Source organism: Protopterus annectens, chromosome 1.part2 (genome assembly GCF_019279795.1).
Source record: "Protopterus annectens isolate FY-2018-M chromosome 1.part2, PAN1.0, whole genome shotgun sequence".
Classification (NCBI taxonomy): domain Eukaryota; kingdom Metazoa; phylum Chordata; order Ceratodontiformes; family Protopteridae; genus Protopterus; species Protopterus annectens.
The window spans coordinates 1,247,307,742-1,247,331,051 of NC_056727.1; the positions used below are offsets into that span (position 1 = coordinate 1,247,307,742).

At 43.7% G+C, this 23,310-nt stretch overlaps 1 protein-coding gene across 1 annotated transcript in view; it reads right to left on the reverse strand.

The window, feature by feature from the left end:
- The window catches only part of LOC122792326 (cell cycle control protein 50B-like), a gene marked incomplete in the record, with an annotated part of 1,604,308 nt that overhangs the window by 1,214,289 nt on the left and 366,709 nt on the right, over window positions 1–23,310 (reverse strand). Inside the window, 1 exon segment of the mRNA XM_044060122.1 lies at window positions 20,872–20,979. Coding sequence (XP_043916057.1) covers window positions 20,872–20,979 — 108 coding nt within the window.

Genomic DNA, 23,310 nt, shown 5'->3' on the forward strand with positions numbered 1-23,310 from the left:
TGCCCACCATCGAAACTCCTGTTGCAGGCAGGGAATGACATTGATCGTTGTTTCCAGGGTGTGGCAATATTGTGTCCAGGCACTTTTTAGGTACCACTGAAGTTTCCTCATATGCAGTCTTGCATATGGAATTAGTAGTATGCAGGATGCCATGAAGCCCAAAGCCTGCAGAATTTTTCTTGCAGATAACTGGGCCTTTGTTGCCATTTCCTTGAAATAGGTAGTCAGTTGCCTTTGTTTGTCTGGCGTGAGATAAGCCATTTGGGCAGTTGTATTTAAGGTTGTACCCAGGAATATTATCGCTTGAGAGGGTACTAGTTTTGATTTCTTTTTGTTGACTGTGTACCCTAGGCATGTTAAAAGTCTTTTCACAAACGCCAGATGCTATAGTAGAATGTCCTTGTTCTCTGCTTGAATGAGGCAGTCGTCCAAGTAAGGATATATTTGTATTCCTCTTTGTCTGCAGAAAGCAATTCCTGGTGCCAGGCACTTTGTGAAGACCCTGGGCACAGTGGATAAGCCAAAGGGCAGTGCAAAGAATTGGTAATGCTTTGAACCAGCTTTGAATACGAGGTATCTTCTGCATGATTGTCTGATTGGGAAATTCAGGTATGCCTCTTTTAGGTCTAAAGTGACGAGCCAAGCCTTTCTGCCCAGCATGGGCAGAAGCTGCTGTAAGATCAACATCTTGAATTTTGGTATATCCAGGAAAGTGTTTAGAATAGATAAGTCCAGTATTGGTCTCCATGCTTTGTCCTTTCTGGGTACCAAGAACATTCTTGAGTAAAATCCTTGTCCCTGCTCTTGCTGTGGCACTTGTTGAATAGTCCCCATGTCCATGAGGGATGACACTTGTTTTTGAGCCTCTGCCCATTGATTTTTTGGCAGGTCTGGCCAACCGTTTGCCCTTGGCAGGGTATGGAAGTGAAACTTGTAGCCTTGTGACACTGTCTAGAACCCATTTGTCCTGTGTTATAATGTGCCAATTTTGAGAAAAAAGTGCTATTTTCCCTCTAAGGGTGCTTCCAGTAGATAAGTGCTTGGTGCAGGTGGGGGGGAAGTCATTGGGACTGTTTCCTGTATGGTTATGATTTGTCTTCTCCACCTTTGGGGGTAAAAGCACCCCATTGCTTAGACCTTTACGAGCCTTCAGCTGGGATCTGCCTCTGAGGTCTGTCTGACACTGGAAAGGACCAATTCTTTGTAGGCCAGTGTCTGTAAAACCTAGGTGGCTGTACTTGTAAGAAATCTTTGACTGTTTGCATAGATTTAGCTTTGTCCTCCACTTTCAACACCTCTTCTACCTTAACATCAAACAAGGTATCATGCTGTAGTGCTGCATCTAATAACTTAGCTTTGACATGATCAGGCAGATTTTGTTCCTTTAACCAAGCATGCCTCCTACTTACAGAACCCGTAACAGCCGCCCTCTGCAGGAGGCCTCCAGTGAATCAAAACCACATTGCAAAGTATTCTTTCCAGCTTGTTCAGCTGCATGCAATAAATGCTGCATTTCTTTGTTTTCTGCACATTCAGAATTTACCAACATTTTCTGTTTCAGCAGTGTCATGACATATTGTTGATATTTCAGCATATGAAACTGGCAGTTTAAAGCCCTTATAGCCAAGGTAGCAGATGTGTACATCTTTTTTCCCCAACTATCCAGTGCCCTAGAATCTCTGTCAGAAGGGGTAGGGTTTTCTGCAGTGGAAGCCTTAACCCCTTTGGGACCCTGAGAAATAGTTTCTGGGTCTGCAGCAGGGATTTTGAAAAGGAATGTATGAGAGTCAGGAACCCTGTAGTATCTGTCAGGCTTAACAGGAGCTGGAGGTAAGGAGTTAGGGGTCAGACTAGACTCTGAAAACACATCATCTACAATGTCTAACAAAGGTGGAACAGCTAGAGGCCTGTGTTGAGGTAGTAGAAGGAAGTCCCTGAGCCTCTCTTTAGATTCTAAAAAATCTTGGCTCTCCCAGTGCAAATGCTCCCTCATGGTATGCAAGGTTTCCCCAAAGGAATAGTTCTCAGGAGGAGAAGCTGAAGGAACACTCTTCAGCATCAGAATCCTCATGGGGGGAAGAGAATATTCCTGATCAGAAGAGAATCTGAGGAAATGGAAACCTGATCTGAAGATTCATAGTCTGTCTCTTGCCTAGGCCTCTTATCAGGAGGGGGATGGGAACCCCTGATCAAGGTAATTAAGTCTTCGGCCATTTTGAGCATCTGTTTTTTGGGCATGGAGGCGTGTCTTTGTGGCTGGTGAGCTTGTTTCTTTGCCTTTAGGGCTGTGGTTGGTTTAATGTATGATTGTTTGGGTCTGAAAACACCCTCAGAAGCCGATGCCTGCTCAGCGGCTCAGGACCCATCTGAGGGAATAGTCGCCGAGGATCCAATACCTTGAGTTTCCAGTGGCCTGACCGACTCCACGTGGGAGTCTATAGTGGCCTGTGACTCTAAAGTAGAGGGCGTCAGGGGCTGCGAAAGTGCCTCACTGAGAACCGGTGAACCGGCGACTGGCTTAGGAGAAGCTTTGTCATCAGTTTTGGACCTCGGTTACCTGTCTTTCTTTTTCTTTGCACTTTTTGTGAACTCCAGTAGTTGGATGGCTATCCAACGACATTGTATAATTAAATCTGTGCCTAAAATAGCTTAATGCAAAATCGTACCGACGCTTAATAGTGCATTGGTTAAATCTAGCACAAAACCGACAACTTGAAACATCGTGGTGAGGGCCTAGGCAAGGAATACAGTAAGAAGGGAAGTCCTTATGAGGTATTTGCTTCCCAGAAGAAATACAATTATTAACATTTTCTGACATCGGTCTGCAGCATGAAAAAGTTTCCCCAATGGGGTACTTAGCTTCTAATGAAGCCTTCGGATCTGAAACTCTAACACGAAAATCTCAGGAGTCAGCCGACCGGCACTTGTGAACTGCTTCTGCTTCGGGCACCGCATGGCAAGAAAGACTGAAGAAAATGGCGTCTGCTGCATCTTTTATACCCCTGACGACCTGCCGTCAGGGAAGGGGCGACAGCAACCGACGCAGGACCCAAGACTTTGGAATTCAGGCTGACTGAGGGCAACCTGCCAGCAGGATTACCCAAATGTAATGACTGCAACAGTGAAACACAAAGAACATCTCACTGACCAACTTGAGCATAAAAAGGATTAGTACAAAAACACCCTGTCTCCATGAAAAACTAAAAAGGAGGAATAGTCATGAGAGCCTGAAGTTCAGACACTCTCTTGGCTGAAGTAAGAGACAAAAGCAGAACAGTCTTCCAAGTACAATGTTGTAAGGAAGCTGAAGAAGTAGACTCGAAAAGAGCCTGGGTTAATTTCTCATGTAAAAAACTGAGGTCCCAAGAAGGTGGAATAGGCTTCCTGGGAGGCCTGATATGAAGGACGTTTTTAAGGAATTGCCTGACCTTAAACCTAGATGCCAAAGGAAGATTCAATGACAGACCAGCAGAAATTGCTGACAGGTCAGCTTTAACTGAAGAATATGCCAACTCAGCATGGAGCAGATCACACAGACAGAACCAGAAGAACGCCTACAGATAGGGGATCCTGATGGTGAAATAGGCACCAGATAAAAAAATCTTTTCCTTTTGGACATATAGGATTTTCTGGTAGGGGGTTTCCTGGCCTCCTGCACAACCTGAGCATGTTCTCAGAAAAAAGGTGCCTAAAAGGTATCAAAACCTTGTCACTCAGTGTCAGTTGAAGAGTGGACAGGAGGATGGAAAAGAGATCCCTTGTGTTGTGTACAAAGATCCACCCAGTGAGGTAACTTGTAGGCCCCTGGCCAAAGGAGAGAGAAAATGGAAACAATATTGTTGTTTGGGTCAAAAGGGAGTTACCAGCAAGATTTTGGGAGAGTTCTGCCTGATCTTGTGCGGAATCAGAGATAACAGTGAGGAGTGGGAAAGCATACAGAAACCTCCATTTCCAAGGAAAAGACAGGACATCCACTTTCCAAGTCAGAGGATTTGGGACACTGGAACAGAAAAATGGAAGTTATCTGTTCAAAGGGGAGAGTAAAAGATCTACCTGAGGAATACCCCACCGATGGCCAATGTCCAGTAAAACATCTCTGTGAGGCATCCATTAATGAGCTTCTGTTCTGGACCTCTTCAAGGAGTCTGTCACTAGATTGTGCTCTGAGGGATTGTAAACTGCCTGAAGATTCACTTGATACTAAACAGCTAGACCATAGCCCTGAAGAACTAGTCTGCAAATAACATAGGTCCTCATGCCCCTCTGCTTGTTGACATACCACATTACCATGGTATTGTCCGTGAAAACTTTGAGGGGCCCAAGATGAAAGAGGGAATGAGAACCTTGCAGAGCCAGAAGCAGAACCCTCATCTCTTTCATGTTGATTTAGTCTGATCTCTGATGAGGAAGCCAGAGACTTTGGACTTTTAGGGACCACAAGAGGCACCTCACCTCCTGTTTGGGGGCTGGAGCTTGAAAAGGGAGTCCCTGATTGAGAAACAGTTGATGAATCTACCACTGAAGCTTGAGCTTGAGAAAAGAATGAAAAGGAACAAATAACTCCAGGGGGTGGTAATGTTTAAGCCATACAGACTTGAGGTACCACTGAAGTTTCCTCATATGCAGCCTGGTGACATGGAACATAGGAATGGTGGAAGTCATGCACCCCAGGACTTTGAGAAATTCCCTGGCTGTGAGAGATAACAGAGGAAGAGGGGACTAAAAAAGGCCATCAAAGACACAGCCTTGGGGGCAGGAAGATAAGCCAATACAGGAACTGTCTGAAGCCTGCATCTGAGTAAAACATGATCCTGGGAAGGCATCAGAACAGATTTCTGGAAGTTTATGGTGAACTCCAAACTGTGTAATAGGCAAGTAGTAAACTGGAGATCCTGAAGCAGACTGCTGGGAGAAGGGGCTTGAATAAGCAGATCATCTACACAGGGAAAAATATGAATACCTGGAAGCCTGCAAAAAGCAAAGACAGGAGAGAGGCATTTGGTTAATAACCTTGGGCAGCAGCAAGGCCAAAGGGGCAAAGCAGAGAACTGAAAATGCAAGGAAGAGTCAGAAAAACAGAAAAACTTCCTAAGAAGAGGATGGATGGAGATATGAAGGTATGCATCCTTAGGATTCAGAGACACCAGAATAGCCTGAGGGAGTGGGATAAAAAAACAATGCCTGAGGGGATAACATATGAAAGGAAGGAAGGAATCTTAAGAAAAAAGTGTTGAGCAGGGAAAGATCCAGAATTGGTCTCCATGCACCCTCGTTTTGGGGAATCAAAAACATTCTGGAATGAAATCCCTTCCCCACTTGGGTGGGAGGCATGGCTTGAATGGTGCTCCGATTAAACAATGACTGACTCTGTGAAATGAGAGAGCTTTTCCCCAAGGAGTTGAGGAATGCCTGAAAAGGGAGGAAGGGGCTTCCAAACCAGGAAACATTCCTGACAGATAATGAACAGAACTCAAGAATTATCTAAAGGGGCATCCAAAAGTTTGGCCTTGATGTTATCATGCAAAGCCTAAAGATGAAACCAATAAAAACACCTCATGACTGAACCAAAGGCAGTAGCCCTGGAAGGGGCATCAGTTGCATCACAGCTGCATTTGATTGAATGATGAGCAACTTGTGAACTGAGTCCCAGCACAGAAAGTAGTGAAGCTTTCCTCTGTCAGGAAGGTCAGATACCGCCTTAGAATCCTGAAAAAGCATGGCCAAAACATACCTGGTCATACAAGTCTGGTAGTTAATGGCCCTAAAGGAGAAAGTGGCAGCAGTGTAAACTTTCTTGCTTGATCTTTCCAAGGCCCTATTATCCTTGTCAGAAGGAAGCAGCTTGGTTGAGGCAATAACATAGATGGCTTGGCAGATGACACTGACACTATAGAAGGGTGAGCAGAACGGCATTTATGAAGAAATTTGCACTCCTCAGGCACCCTGTAGAACCTATCAAGCATTTTTTTGGTGCAGCAGGCTTAGTTAGGGGCTACAGAAGCTGCAGAAAAGGAATCCAAAAGGGCAGCCAGAACAGGAGGAACAGCAAATGGTTTGGGAGATTCCATATGTAGAAGCTCACAGTACCTTTTTTTTGAATATCAGAGACCTGTGAACAATCCCATTTAAAAAATTGTGCATCATACGGGCAATGGTATCTCCAAAGGAATGCTCCTCCAAAGGGAAGTCTAGACTAATGGAATTCTCTTCTTCTAAACCATAGTCCAAAGGGGAAGGGATTCGGGAAGAATAGGATAAGGATTCTTACTTCTGGTCCAGATCCTCAATTGAGGAATGCAATTCCCTAGGCCTCTTGACTGGAATGGAAGACCAAGGGGAGGAGGAGGAACAGAGACCCCTTGAGGTGGCTTCAAGGACATCAAAGCACTAAATAAACCAGAGTGAAAATCTGCCAGTCACTCTGGAGGTACTTCACAGCGGGGGAAATATCTGGTCTATAAAACACCCTCAAAGGGTCAGACCCTTGATGTGACAAATGGTTGTAGGGATCTCCTACTTCACTAAAATCTGAGGAATCTCCGACCATCTGTCATATATTATCAGCCAAGGCTCCTTCTCAATGTCAGGTGCAGACATCCGAAAGCCTCCGAGATGTGCAAGAAAATAATCCATGCCGGCCTCTGACAGGGTCATGGCAGAGAAATCTGAAGCAAGTACAGAACAGTCTTCAGGGCTTTCACCAGGCTCTAGAAAGATGTCTGGGAGAGACTGGACAGCAGCTAGATCAGACCTGATATTTTTGGCCTTTTTCTTGACTGACAGCTGGCCCTCTGAATGGAAAGATTCCACCAAAGCACCCTGAGCCAACAACTTAAGTTGGTTCTCCAGGTATATGGACAAAAGCAGACTGGTGACTATGCAGGTTAGGCACAAATGCCCAGCAGACAGAACACTGCATATGATCATGGGAAGCATCCAAACAAAAAGACACCGGTTATGACAGCTATTATGGGGAATCTGCCTCCCACACTGACATTTTCCCAGTCTGGCTGACGAACACAAAAAACAAGAAAAGGAAGAGAACCCCCCCCTTCAGGGCACTTATCTGAAAAAGTGGCCTGGTGACCAGCACAGCAGAAGAAAGTTCAGGACGATAATACTATTTAGACTGGTGGCAAAGAAGTTCTGAATATCTGCATCCATACATCACCTTTATGCCCTACAACATGTGTGGGGAGCATATGTGTGACGTACGGCACCTATAAGAGCTGAAACTTTGGTATACTGGCTGGATGTTTGGCAGGAGATCCCTTAGGTGAAGAATACTACAACAGTGATATGGAAGAACATCTCACAGTATGTCAAAACAGAAGTAAAAAATCTGAGATGAGAAATGAATATAAAAGGAAGGACAAAACAGCCTAGGAAAGTTTGCTGTGCTGTGTGTTTACAACACCTGTGGCAAAATTCTTGTTACAGAAGACATTTTTTCCTCAGATTTACTGTTATAATAAGCAAATAGTTTCATATCTGTAAAGAAAAGGTCCACTTTCAGTAGCTATTAGGACAAAGTGTTTAACAAAATTTCCTTAGTGGGAACCATCATGGAAAAATATCACCTATGGCAAAAGTCCCAAAAGCAGACCCAGAACTGCCAATAATGTCCAGCCTATAGTACCTTGGGAAAGTGTTCAGGGAGACAGTTGCAGGTGTACTCTACCGTGATGTTATGTAAAAAGGGTGTGGAATACTGGAATGAGCCATGGTAGTTGTACTTGGTGGCTTGTTTAATATTTTTTAGAACAGTAAATGCAATCAGCTAACCCCATGGAAAGGGTAAAGCTTTCCTGCCAGGTTTGCTTTGGCAAATGAAACAAACCGATCATTTCAGAGAAATGATTTGGACCTGCCCCATAAAAATCTAATCTGCCATTACACTTTCTTGGTAATGAAGAACTTTGTTGGATTTGTACAAATAATCAAGCTGATATGCTTCATATTTTTGGTCTTGTGATGTTAAACTACTATGGAGAGAACCATGACCATCTAGCTATAATTAATCAATTAGAATGACTTTGGCTTTGAGGAGCTTGGCTTTCTACATAAATCCTATCAGAAACGGTAAAATGTAAAGAAGTCCAACTGGCACCAGGGGAGAGGGTCAAAGAAAGCAGAGGAAAAGAAATTGCGACACTTAAGAGTTGGTTAGACAGGCAAAAATTCAGTTTGCAAATGACTAGCTTAGAGAAAGCAGTTGTGAAGCATAAGACAAAGGCAGAGTCCGGCTGAAAAATAAATCAGCCTCTCCTGATATGTGCATTACGACTAAGAACTGCTGCACAGTGATGGGCACATTATCACAATTACATTGCCTCTTGACAATATAAATGGGAATGCATTCCTTCCTGCTTAGTAGTATAGTACACCACAGCCATGTTGTATGACTGTAGAGGGAGAATTCCCTTTAGGATGTAGTCCTAAAATGTCAGTAAGGACAGAAGATCTACTCTCACTTCCAGGTCACTGATACTCAAGACTCAATCCAAACTGATAGCCCAAATGATCTTGCCTATTGTGTAATGTCCTTCCACACCCCAAAGCAGAAACATTAATGGTAAAATATAGACCAAGGAGTTTGGAAGCTGGAATATGGATAAGGAGTTTTGCTACATCAATGAATGGATCGCTACAACGAAGATCTGCTTGGTTATGATAAAAAAACAGATTCAGAGGTTCATCTTAAAACAAGATAATCTAGATGTGTGACTGTGCAAGTGCTTATGGGTGTATGCATACACATACACAAGAGAAAGAGCAATACAACTGCAAGAAGATATGCCCCTAAACTATATTATTCTCCATTAAAATAATCCCCAAAGATGACCAAGTGTAGTACAGCCTGGAATACTAGGTGAACAGTGTTGTGAAAACAGTACCTACAGTTAATGCAGCAGGTTACGGTTTGGTGCTGGAAAAATTCCTGGTCCACTATCTTGTGATACTGTCTGGGTTTTAGAAGTATTCCAAATAAAATGCAATGGAACAATGATACAATATATGGGGTAGACACTGATGAAACAAGCTGTTTTGAATTGTCTTCCATTTTTCAAATGTTTTAGGACAGCAAAAAAAAGTTATCAAATAATTCTGCCAATGATGTGATGTGATGCTTCCATCTCTGACAAATGCAGCAACCCTGAAATGTACTATACAGTTAACTAGCAGATGAAATTAAAAAGCAAGTCTTTTTCTGGATGCCAGCCAACCAAGGCATACAAATTACGTATGATAAAAGCATTCAAAAAATGAATGAACCAATCATCTGGAATGCAAGCGAACTGAAGAAAAAAGTCGAACTTTTGACCTATGCAGAATATAATGTCGGGAAGCAAGTGCAAAGAAAATACAGTTGTGTACACATTTACCATAAGTGTAGATGTTTGAGTGTAATCACTGTTGCAGTCATCACACTTGGGTTATATGCCTGCAGGTAGCCCTCAGTTGGCCCAAATAAGAGACTTAGTATTCCTGCGTCGGTTGCTGTCGCTTCAATATTGACATCAGGTCATCAGGGGTATAAAAACAGGCAGCAGACGCCATTATATCAGTTTTTCTTGCCCCAAATGTCAGGAGCCTGCCAAATAAGGAGCTAAGTTATGGTGGAAAAACCACTACCAGTAAATACCAATAGCCCTGTAAGGGGTGAGTAATAGATATAGAAAGGAGAGAGAGATGCAGAGAGAGATGCAGAGAGAGAGAGAGGCAGACAAGGGGGCTGGAGAGTGGGAAACCAGGACTGCAACAGTGAATACACTTGAACATCTACATTTATGGTAAGTGTACACAGCTGTACTATGTTCTTCATGTTTCACTGTTGCAGTCATCACACTTGGGTTGATTCCCAAAGCTGAAGAATGGGTGGAGGCAGTCTAGAAGAGTTGGGGCTGGCTAGAATGCCCTGCAGGACTGCTGTTGCAGAGCCTACCCTGGATTTGGAAAAGATAGGCAAGGTGGTAATGCTTGTTGAAGGTGGGAACAAAACTCCAGGTAGCAACTTCCAGATTGTCCCTGGTAGGGACTCCCCTGAGGAATGCTGTAGAGGTAGAAGTTGCCCTAGTGGAATGCGTTCTGACCCCCTGAGGGGTTAGTTTCCCATGGTGCTTGTAGCAGAAATGGATACAGTGTGCTATCCATTTGGAAATAGTTTGTTTTGAAATTACCATGCCCTCTGCCCCTGGTGCAAAACTGACTAGTAACTGGTCAGATTTCCTGAAGGATTTAGTCCTATCAAGGTAGAATCTGAGCTGTCTGTGCATGTCTAAGGAGTGCAGGATCCTTTCCCCTTTATTTTGAGGGTTAGGGAAGAAGGTTGGCAAATGAACAGATTGGTTGAGAGCTACACTGGGGAAGACCCTGTCAGCATGAAGAATAATGAAGGGTTCCACAGCCGTAAGTGCCTGTAGCTCAGACTCTCTTCTAGCTGAAGTGATGGCCAGAAGCAATGCTGTTTTCCAAGACAGGAATTTTAACTCTGTTGATGCTGCAGGCTCAAAGGGAGGTAGCGTGAGCTTTTCCAGTACAAAGTTAAGGTCCTAAGCAGGGGTGAGGGCTTTCCTTGGTGGCTTAAGTTGTTTGCCCCTCTCAGGAAATATTTGATGAGAAGGGTGAGAGAAGAGAGGTGGCTCAGTGTTGTAATGAGCTGAGATGGCAGAGGCATGGATCTTAATGGAAAAGAAGGAGAGGCCTCTGTGGAGTAGATCTGCGAGGTAATCCAGGATTAGAGGCAAGGAGGGAAGTGCTGTATCCTCTCCTTTAGACTGACTCCAGGAACAATACTTTTTCCACTCATCAGCTTAGGATTTCCTTGTACTGGGTCTTCTTGCTTCAAGAATGATGTCCAGCACCTGCTTGCTTAGGCTGGTCACGGGGGGAAAATTCAAGGAATAAGCCAGGTTGCAAGATTCAGGGTTTGCAGTTGTAGATGCAAGATATGTCCCTCCTGCTGTGTGAGAAGGGTTGGGATCTGGGGTAGGTGCCAGGGTGGCACCGGTGATGGGCTGCGCAGTAGGGGGTACCAGTGCTGGCGTGGCCAGTCCGGGTCAATCAGGATTGCCCTTGGTCTGTCTCGTCTTATCTTGAGTAATATTCTTGTGAGAGAGGCAGAGGGGAAATGCATAGATTGAGGTTTACCCACTGGAAGGATAGGGCATCCACTTTCCAGGCCCTGCTGTGAGGTGTCCTGGTGCAGAATTTGCTGAGCTGGTGATTGAAGGGGGAGGCAAAAGGTCCACCTCCGGGCTCTCCCATTTCTGGGTTAGAAGGCTGAAAGTGCTGGGGTCTAATTGCCACTCGTGTGGGTCTAGGAGATTTCTGCTTAAGTTGTATGCCAGAAAGTTTTGTTTCCCTAGCAGGAATTGAGCTTGCAGGTGAATATGCATGTCCAAGGCAATGTTCCACAGGGCCATGGCTAGCCTGCAAAGTGGGTAAGAGTGGGTTCCCCCCTGCATGTTGATGTACCACAAAGTACAGATGTGTACCTACCATAAATGTAGATGTTCGAGTGCATTCACTGTTGCAGTCATTACACTTGGGATATCCTGCTGGCAGGCTACCTACAGTCAGCTTGAATTCCAAAGTCCTGGTCCAGCGTCGGTTGCTGTCGCATCTTCCCTGACGTTAGTGCGCCAGGGGTATAAAAGATGCAGCTGGCGCCATTTTCTTCAGTTTTTCTTGCCCCAGATGTCAGGTGCCCCCAAAAGGGTAGGCTAAAAAACATTGCTTATAAAAGCATGCATTAAAATAAACAATACCTTCATCTACAAGCAAATACACTCCATAGGTTGTATAGGATAGAGAAGTACAGATAAGTCCCAGCAAAGAAAGGGGGATGGTGGGTGGGTAACCTGGACTACAACAGTGAATACACTCGAACATCTACATTTACGATAGGTACACAACTGCATTATGTTCATCGTGTTTCACTGTTGCAGTCATTACACTTAGGTTGAATCCCAAAGATGAGGTTGGGCGGCTGGGTCTAAATAGAATTAGGAGTGGCTATAAGGCCCTGCAGAACTGCAGTGGCAAAGCCTGCTCTGGATTAAGAGTAAAGAGGTAAGTGGTAGTGCTTAGTAAAAGTGTGCACTGAAGTCCAAGTTGCAGCCTCCAAAATATCCTTGGTTGGTACTCCTCTGAAGAGGTTGCCGAGGTGGCTGCTGCCCTGGTAGAATGTGGTCTAATGTCCTTAGGCACTGACTTGCCATGTTGTGAATAGCACAAACGAATGCAGTGTCCTATCCATTTTGAAATAGTCTGCTTTGAGATAGCCTTTCCTTGTGATCCTGCAGCATATGCCACAAAGTTAATCAGTCTTTCTGAAAGCTTTAGTTTTGTCCAAGTAGAAGCGTAGCTGTCTGTGTATGTCCAAAGAATGCAGAAGTCTCTCCCCTTTATTCTGTGGGTTTGGGAAAAAAGTAGGCAAATGAATGGTTTGGTTAAGAGCCACACTGGACACTACCTTAGGCATAAATGTTGGGTTTGTCCTTAGAGAAACCCTGTCCGGATGGAAGGTAATAAAAGGTTCCACAGCCATTAATGCCCAACTCTGAGACTCTTCTTGCTGAAGTTATTGCTAGGAGCAGAGCTGTTTTCCATAAGAATTTTATCTCAGCTGTATTGGCTGGCTCGAAAGGAGGCTGTGTGAGTTTTTCCAATACAAAATTGAGGTCTCATGCAGGTATTGGTGCTCTCCTTGGGGGTCTTATACTTTTGGCCCCCCTGAGGAACTGTCTAAGCAATGGATGCGAAAAAAATAGGTGGGTCTGTATTGTAATGAGCTGAAATGGCAGAGGCATGGATCTTAATTGATGAGAAGGATAGGCCTTTGTCCAGCATCTCAGTTAGATATTGTAAAATCTGAGGTATATTTGGAACAAGCATGTCAATTCCTTGTGCCTGGTTCCAAGCACAGAATCTCTTCCATTTTTCTGCATAAGATTTTCTGGTGCTGGGCCTCCTGGTCTCCAAGATAACATCCATAATCGCTTTAGAGAGAGGTGAATTCTGAATGGTTACACTATTCGCCATAAAGCTAGATTTAGGGTTCTGAGTTCTCCTTGGGGGTCTTATACTTTTGGCCCCCCTGAGGAACTGCCTGAGCAATGGATGCGAAAAAAAATAGGTGGGTCTGTATTGTAATGAGCTGAAATGGCAGAGGCATGGATCTTAATTGATGAGAAGGATAGGCCTTTGTCCAGCATCTCAGTTAGATATTGTAAAATCTGAGGTATATTTGGAACAAGCATGTCAATTCCTTGTGCCTGGTTCCAAGCACAGAATCTCTTCCATTTTTCTGCATAAGATTTTCTGGTGCTGGGCCTCCAGGTCTCCAAGATAACATCCATAACCACTTTAGAGAGAGGTGAATTCTGAATGGTTACACTATTCGCCATGCAGCTAGATTTAGGGTTCTGAGTTGACTGTGCAGGATCTGATTGTTTGGCTGGGTCAGTAAATGAGGAATCTGAGGCAATGTCCAGGCTGGGGCTTGGGACAAGTTCCTTAGGATTGGGTACCAGTGTTGGCGTGGCCAATCTGGGGCAATTAGTATCATTTGTGGCTTCTCTTGTCTGACCTTTAGGAGTACCTTTGGGAGGAGAGGCAGTGGAATAAAGGCATATACTGTAAGGTTGTTCCAGCTGAATGACAAGGCATCCACTTTCCATGCTTGTTTGTGATAAGTCCTTGGGCAGAATCTCTGAAGTTGGCAGTTGTGAGGGGAGGCAAAAAGATCTATGTGTGGGCATCCCCATTTCCTTGTTGTCATGCTGAAGATTTGTGGATCTAGTTTCCACTCATGAGGATCCATGAGGTTTCTGCTTAGTTCATCTGCCAGAGCATTTGTTTTTCCTGCCAGGAATTGTGCTTGCAGGTGTACTTGGTAGGTCAATGCTGTGTTCCACAAAATCATGGCTTGTCTGCAGAGGGGGTAGGAATGTGTGCCCCCCCCTGCTTGTTTATGTACCACATAACTGTGGTGTTGTCTGTCTTTATCAGCAGCTGTCCTGGATGAAGTAGGTCCTTTAAGGCTGTCAGGGCATTTTGTACAGCTAGCATCTCTTTTTGATTGATGTGAAGATGCCTTTGGCTTGGGGGCCATGTGCCCTGAATACATTTTCCTGCCATGTGGGCCCACCAGGCATAATCTGATGCATCTGTTGTTAGTGTCTGCCTGGCTGTGGGTAAAGTGAACGGCTGTCCCTTGTTGTGGTGACAGGCTTGTGCCCACCGTAGAAACTCCTGTTGCAGGCAGGGAATGAGTGAAATTAATGATTCCAGGCTGTGGCAATGTTGAGTCCAAACTCGTTTTTAGATACCATCGTAGTTTCCTCATATGCAGTCTTGCATATGGAATTAGCAGAATGCAGGAGGCCATGTAGCCCAGAGCCTGCAGAATTTTTCTTGCAGATAACTGGGTCTTTGTTGCCATGCTTTCGGAGTGAGAAGTCAGTTGCTTTTGTTTGTCTGGCGTGAGATAAGCCATCTGGGCAGTTGTATTTAAGCTTGCACCCAGGAATATTATCTCTTGAGAGGGTACTAGTTTTGATTTCTTTTCGTTTACTGTGTACCCTAGGCAAATTAGTAATCCTTTTACAAATGCCAGATGCTTTAGTAGAATGTCTTTGGTCTCTGCTTGAATAAGGCTGTCATCCAAATAGGGATATATTTAAATTCCTCTGTCTGCAAAATGCAATTACTGGTGCCAGGCATTTTGTGAAGACCCTGGGCGCAGTAGATAATCCAAAGGGCAGTGCACAGAATTAGTAGTGCATTGAGCCAGCTATGAATCGGAGGTATCTTCTGCAAGATTGTCTGATTGGGACATGTAGGTATGCCTCTGAGATCCAAAGTTACAAGCCAAGCCTTCTTGCCCAGCATGGGCAGAAGCTGTTGAAGAGTCAACATTTTGAATTTCGGAACGTCCAGAAAAGTATTTAGAATAGACAGGTCCAGAATTGGTCTCCATGCTTTGTCCTTTCTTGGTACTAAGAAAAGTCTTGAGTAAAATCCTTGTCCCTGCTCTTGTTGTGGCACTGACTGAATGGCCCTCATGTCCATGAGAGATGAAACTTGTTTTTGTGCCTCTGCCCATTGATTGTGTGGCAGGTCTGGCATACCTTTTGCCTTTGGAAGGGTATGAAAGTGGAACCTGTAGCCCTGAGAGACTATATTTAGGACCCATTTGTCCTGGGTGATCGTGTGCCAATTTTGTGAAAAAAGTGCTAGCTTTCCCCCTAAGGGTGCTGCCAAAAGATAAGTGCTTGACATTGGTAGAGGGAAGTCATTGGGACTATTTCCTATATGGCTGTGATTTGTCTTCTCTGCTTTTGGAGGTAGAAGCACCTCACTGTTTGGGCCCGTATGAGCCCTGGGGCTGTTGTCTGCCTCTAGGGCATCTGTATCTGCCTCTTTGTGGCCTGTCTGACACAGGAAAGGACCAATTCTTAGACGGCCAGTTCCTGCTAAATCTGGGTGGCTGTACCTGTAAGAAATCCTTCACTGTATGCATAGATTTAGTTTTATCTTCCACTTTCTTCAACACCTCTTCTGCCTTAACACCAAACAAATTATCATGCTGTAATGAAGCATCCAATAATTTTGCTTTAACATGATCAGGCAGAGTCTGTTCCTTTAACCAAGCATGCCTTCTAATAACAGAACCTGTTACAGTGGCCCTGCAAGAGGCCTCCAGTGAATCATAACCACATTGCAAAGTATGTTTTCCCACTTGTTCAGCTGCATGCAATAAATCCTGCAATTCCTTGTTCTCAGAACATTCAGAATTTGTCAACATTTTCTGTTTTAACAGAGACATTTAAGTATCGCTGATATTTAAGCATATGAAACTGACAATTTAAAGCCCTTACAGCCAAGGTAGCAGAAGTGTAAACTTTTTTCCCCATCTGTCCAGTGCCCTAGAATCTCTATCTGAGGGGACAGGGTTGTTTGCAGTAGCAGCCTTGACCCCTCTGGGACCCTGAGAAATAGTTTCTGGGTCAGCAGCAGGGTTTTTATATAGAAATTTATGATAATCTGGAACCCTGTAGTATCTGTCTGGCTTAACAGGTGCAGGAGGTAAAGAGTCAGGAGACAGGCCGGACTCTGAAAATACATCTACAATGTCTAGAACAGGTGGAATAGCAAGAGGTCTGTACTGAGGTAGTAGAAGAAAGTCTCTGAGCCTTTTCTTAGAATCTGAATAATCTTGGCTCTCCCAGTGGAAATAATCCCTAATGGTATGCAGGGTTTCCCCAAATGAGTAATCCTCAGGAGAAGCTGAATAGATTCTTCAGCATCAGAATCCTCATAGGGAGGAATAGAGTATCCCTGTTCTGAAGAGGAGTCAGAGGAAATGGAAACCTGATCAGAGGAATCATATTCAGTGTCTTGCCTAGGCCTCTTATCAGGAGGGGGATGGGAACCCCTAGGTATTAGCTTCCCACAAGAAATACAATTGTTAACTTTTTCTGACATCGGTCTGGAGCAAGAAAAAAAAAAAGTTTCCCTAATGGGGTACTTAGCTTTATAGAAGACTTCAGATCTGAAATTCAATTTCGAAAATCTCAGGAGTCGGCCGACCGGCACTTGCAAACTGCTTTTGCTTCGGGCACCGCACGGTAAGAAAGACTGAAGAAAATGGCGTCGGCTACATCTTTTATACCCCTAGCGCACTGACGTCAGAGAAGAGGCGACAGCAACCGACGCTGGACCAGGACTTTGGAATTCTGGCCAACTGCGGATTGCCTGCCAGCAGGATAACCCAAGTGTAATGACTGCAACAGTGAAACATGATGAACATCTGTGGTGTTGTCTGTCATTATTAGCAGGTATCCAGGTGAGACTAGGGATCTGAAAGCTGTCAGAGCTTGCTGGACAGCTAGCATCTCTTTTTGGTTGATGTGCTGATGAATTTGACTTGGGCTCCAGTGGCTCTGAATGCACTTGTCGTCCAGATGTGGCCCCCAGGCATAGTCTGATGCATCTGTGGTTAGGGTCTGGGTGGCATGGGGTTGAGTAAAGGGAAGTCCATTGTTGTGGTTGCATGCTGCTGTCCACCAAAGAAACTCTGTCCTTAGACAAGGTATTATAGGTATGATGGTTTCCAAGTCCTGAGAATGTTGCCACCAAAGACTTTTTAAGTACCACTGAAGTTTCCTCATATGCAGTCTGGCATATGGAATTAGTAGAAGGCAAGAGTCCATGAACCCTAGGGCCTGCAGGATTTTCATTGCAGATAGCTGGGTTCTGGTGGCCATTTGAGTGAAGTAGCCTGTTAGACAGGCTTGCTTTTCTGGAGTAAGGAATGCCATCTGGGATGCTGTGTCCAAGTTTGCTCCCAGGAATACAATCTTTTGACTGGGGACTAATTTTGATTACTTTTTGTTGATAGTGTACCCCAGGGAGGTTAGAAGGTTCTTTACAAATGTCAGGTGCTGCAACAGCTTTTCCTGACTGTCTGCCTGAATCAGGCAATCATCCAAGTAAGGGTAAGTTTGAATTTTTTCTCTGTCTGTAGTAGGCAATGGCTGGAGCCAGGCATTTTGTGAAAACTCTGGGGACAGTGGATAAGCCAAATGGAAGTGCAGAGAACTGATAATGCATAGATCCTGCCCTGAAGCGTAGGTATTTCCTGCATGAGTCCCTGATGGGGATGTGCAGATAGGCTTCTTTTAGGTCTAGGGTGGCTAACCAGGCATCTTTGGACAGCATAGGAAGAAGCTGCTGAAAGGTGAGCATTTTGAATTTTGGTACCACCAGGAAGATGTTTAGAATGAAAAAATCTGGCGCCAAGTGCCCTTTTTTCTGGGAACCAGGAAAAGTCTGGAATAGAACCCTTGACCTATCTGTTCTGCATGAACAGGTTGAATTGCCTTTATGGAGAGCCTCTGCCCATTGGTTTGGAGGAAGGCCTGGGAACCCTCTTGGGGTTGGCAGTGTGTGGAAGTAAAATTTGTACCCCTGGGATACAATGTTGAGGAGCCATTGGTCTTTGGTGATGGAGGTCCAGTTTTTTGCATGATGGGCAAGTTTTCCTCATAGGGGCATGAGCACTTGGGCAGAGGTGAGGAGTGGAGTTAAGAAGTCATAGTGAATTCTTATTGTAAGGGGGTGGCTTAGCACTCCCTGTTTTAGAGGTGGAGGTACTTCATTGCTTAGATCTCTGCATACCCTTAGACTGTAATCTGGGGGGGGGGGTCTGTTTCCCCTGGGTCTAGTTTGAGATGGCCTTGAGGGGGCTGGAAAGGACCAATGTTTGGAGGGGCAATGCCTACTGAATCTTGGAGGCTGCACCTGCAAAAAATCTTTGACTGCCTGCATAGACTTAGCTTTTTCTTCCATCATCTTTTTTAGAACCTCTTCTGCTTTGGTGCCAAACAGATTGTCCTTGTTCAAAGTAACGTCTAGTAATTTTGATTTGACATGGTCTGGCAAGGTCTGCTCCTTAAGCCAAGCATGTCTTCTCGGTACAGAACCAGTGACTGCTGCTCTGCAAGATGCTTCTAGGGCATCAAAGCCACACTGCAAGGTATGCTTGCTGACTTGGCTTGCAGAATGCATAAGTTCCTGTAATTCTTTATTTTCTGCACAGTCTGTAAAGGTAGATAATTTTTGCTTAATAAATTCCGTAATATGTTTCTGGTATTTCAGCATGTGAAACTGGCAATTCAATGCCCTAATGGCGAGAGTTGCAAAGGAGTATACTTTTTTTTACCTCATCTGTCTAAAGCTCGGGAATCCCTGTCCGAAGGGGTGGGATTCTTAGCTGTAGTTGCTTTTATACCTTTAGGCCCCTGGAAAATGACCTTTGGGTCAGCAGTAGGATTTTTGAAAAAAATTTGAGAGTCAGGGACTCTGTAGTACCTGTCTGGTTTCCTTGGAGCAGGGGGCAAAGTATCAGGAGTTAGACTGGATTCCATAAAGACATCATCCAGAACATCTAGAACAGGAGGGATAGCTAAAAGTCTATGTTGTGGCAAATCTAAGAATTCTCTGAGTCTCTTTTTGGACTGAGGATAAAATTGGCATTCCTAGTGGAAATGCTCTCTTAAAGTATGTAGAGTTTCACCAAAGGAAAAATCCTGTGGAGGAGAAGCAGAGGGAATACAGTCCTCTTCATCAGAATCCTCATAAGCAGCTAAAGGGTTTTTTTCATATTCAGAAACCTCAGTCTCGGACTCTTGATCAGTTAAAGCTGCCGGGGACAAGTCTCTTTTTCTCTTAACAGGAGAAGGCTGGCTTCCCCTAATCAACATAATCAGATCTTCTGTCATTTTAAGCATCTGATGGTGTGGCAAGGAAGCAGGTGCTTGAGTTTGGGTCGTCGTTTTTTTAGGCGTAGTGCGTACTTCTTGGCCTTAGAAACTCAGTAGTTTTAGACAGAACTGAAGCAAAAGTAGTCATCAGTTTGCGTCGAATATCGGTAATGCGAAGAACTTCCTCGGAAGCTGGTGCCTGCACAGCGGCTCAAGACCCATCCAAGTTAGAGACATCCGCAGGTTCCATAATCAGTCTCGTGGCATACTGGACTTAGAATGGGTCTTGTTAGCGGCCTGCAAATCCATCGAAGCGGGCATCAGGGGCTGCAAAAGCACCTGAGTACCGGCAATCTGGCGACTAGCTTAATGGAAGCATCTTCGGCAGTTTTGGTCTTTACCCTTACATTTTTTTCAGAAGATCGGTAGTCGGATGGCTTACTGAAGCCAGTTTGGAATACGGAGATTGAGAGCTAAAGTATTTAGCGACAATGAATAGTTCGGGTGTTGAACAAAGCACAAAACTGACAGCGAGGTACGTCGTGGTCTGGGCCTAAACAGGTGACGCAGTAAGAATGGAAATATCAGTGTGGTGTTTGCTTTCCACAGGCGACACAATTGTTAACTTTTTCTGACATCGGCTAGAGCAAGAAAAAAGGATCCCCAATGGGGTACTTAGCTTTAGAAGAGTTCAGGATGATTCAATTCGGAAATGAAAATTAAGGTAGCGGCAGACCTGCACTCGTGCGAACTGCTTCTGCTTCGGGCTCCTCAGCAAGAAAAACTGATGTAACGGCATCGGCTGCCTGTTTTTATACCCCTGACGTCAGTACTGAAGCGACAGCAACCGACTCAGAAATACTAAGTCTCTGGTATTTGGGCCGACTGAGGGCTACCTGCAGGTAGATAACCCAAGTGTGATGACTGCAACAGTGAAACACAAAGAACATCATTACGATCATATTTTTATACACACTGTTGGATACATGTATTTCAAAAGCACAACAATGAAAACCTGCTAGGAAAATAAAGCATGCCAGTGATGTAGACAGCTAACAGCTTTAACCCCAGAAAGGAATGTTTTTTGCCAGAGGCAGCCTCGGAATAAGATCCACAGACATCTGCAGTTTAACAAGTATGCAAAGGAGGGATACCAGAAGCAAGAAATAATTCTGAAAAGTTCCATGTGTGGTGAGTTTCTATACTACACCCAATAAAAGACCAATCAATAAAAAATGACAAAAGGAAGTAGGAACTGAGGCAGCATCTGATGAAGAAACCAGTCAATAGGCAGAACTCTTCAGTGTTTACGGATTACTAAACTGGCATTCATCCATTAGTTTCACATCATGAGGCAATTAAGAAGACATGGCCAAGAATGTGAAATATCAAACAGCTTCATCCAGAAAAGCTGGGTTTATTTCCTCAAGAATGTGCAAGTTACTTAAGACTGTGCTCCAGGATGAAACACAAAATGAGATGCTTCTACCTAGTGGAACTACCTACTTAAAATCAGACAGTAATCTCAAAAATCTACTTGAAAACAGAAACTTCATCAGCATTACAGAATAAAATGCAACAGACTGCTAAAACTCACCAGTAAAGATGAAGAATCTCCATATAGCTGCTTGTCATCGCGAGATGCCATATATTTTTGATGATTTTGGTAGAAACCATACAGCCCGTAGTACATGTAGATAGGACCCTAAGCAAATAAAATAGATTTAAAAAATTCAGAGAATGCAGAAAATGATACAACACATAACTGGCAGGTTATACTTTTCTCATCGGTAGTCTCAGAACTTGCTAAATTGCATATCACCATCGTAGGTGAAAAGACTAGAATCAAACACATTAGTTACAGAAAAGCAAAACTGCAAATCTAAGTTTATACGCAAAGAATCTAACTAAGCTGTACTAACAGTGTGTGCAACTCAACTCTGGTACTTGGCATACAGGATTAAGGCTGTGAGCTGTTAACAAGCAGTTTCCTGTAGTCAATGGACATCTATATATAATACGCAGATACAAAAGCTATAAACCCAAGAAACAGCAACTTAAAACCAATTACTAGAAAACATCATGGCCACAAGTCGAAGCAGAGCTCGTATTCAAAATCTTTATTCTAAAATGCTGGATAGATGAGCACTTTCGTCTTTTTATAAAAACTTCTTCAGATAAAAACTGTAACAATCATATTTGTATTTATACATTAGCTGATTACAAGTTAATTACCAATAAAAACATGTGACCACCAAGCCCCCATTCCATTACAACAAATTTAAAGCCACAGAATGCAAAATTCGACATGTAATGAAAAGATACATTACAAAGATGTAGTTGAGACATTTTAAATACCTCAAATATTTAAAACAAAATATATTACAGATATATCTGTTTTTTTTATCTTTCCAGACCTTTTAGTTTTAACAACTAATCTTAACTTGCTCTTTTAATCTTGGCCAGCTACTTGCATTTAGCTTTAGCTGCCAGTATAATTACTGCTTTTCAAGATGTAAACTCGATGGTCGACCTCTCTCATTCCACTGCACTTGTTCCAAAATCACAAAATTGAAATCATGCCCTGGGTTCTCATGTATATGTTTGAAAAGGGCATTTGTGTCACTTTTCTTCCTTGTAACATATTCGTATATTCTCCCTCAACTTCCGTTCAGTTTTTCCAATATAGAACCTGGGGAATTCATTACACAGCGCACAATAAACGACCTCACTTATGTCACAAATAAAATTCTTGGAAATTTTAATCACACTGTTGTTTAATGTTAAACCTTGACAAACATACATCTCCTCTGCTGCATACATACATACATACATACCACTTGCTTCCCTCAGTCTCTCCAATCGAGAAACATGAGCCTGTTGATTTAACTCACATTTGTTGGGAGCTGGGGAAAGAAAAGAACAGAAGAGCGTTATGCATACCAGTCTTGCCAATATTTAGCTTTCTGTTTCTTACAAGTACTCTGTTACGGTCCTTCTTGCACAGCTATGGGGTCCACAGTCTCAAACTCATGCAACCAACAGTTGAGAGCCTCTCTTTCTCCTGTGTTGGTCACTGAAATGATACCTACATTGTTATCCAGTGTGTGAGCTACCAGTGGCACTGGATACAGCCTGGACCAAACTATTCCACACTCAGACTTGTATTGGGAGCCAAAATAGTCCCCCTGCAGAAGCATTTGGGCTGAGGTACTTTACCAGGAATCCAATCAATATCCTGGATTCCTGAACACCCCACCTCTGTGCCCTAAACTTACCACCTTCCTCTCCAATGGCAGCCATGTCTACCAGCCGAGCTACAGCAATGGAAACTGATGCTTTCATGCCAACTCCAGTTATTGCATTTACTGGTAGTGTGCAAACCCAAGCAATGATGCTAACCACATTTGTGCGATGTTAAGTGGAGTGCAGCAGTGCCAAACAGGGATGAATTAAATAATTGAAACTAGAAGGTTAATCTGACATTTTGCCTTAGTTTGAGGTGTGTTTGCTGATGTAGCCTAGAAATATATAATGGGAACTGGCAGGTGAGTTAGGTTTGCAAACATGCACTGGATGCATAAATGTAATGCCCCGACACATTGTTTTTGCCTTTATGAACTAAGAAATTTTATTTTTATGCTTTGGGCTTCAAACAGGCAAAAAGGACACTTTTTCCATAGAGTTGATTTTCCATCTTTGCCACAGAAGACGTGCTGCTCAAACAGTCAGAAATCATACATAAATACAACTGACAGTTTGAGCTGTAACACATGTATTTGTGTGACCCAACAAGGTTACTGGATATAGATCCAGTTGTGTATGTGTCTTAGGCAATTGTGAAGGGATGCAAGTCCAGACAGCAGAATTATACTTACAGAAACAGAGTAGACATTATACCCTTGTTCATACATCTGAAAACACAGTAATGGTGTCTTAGCCTTCATACATTTTATTCATATCAGCTCCACTATCTGGAGTGTTGCAAGTGAGTGAATATAATGGGGAGTGGAACAGTAAAAGTGTATGGAATATC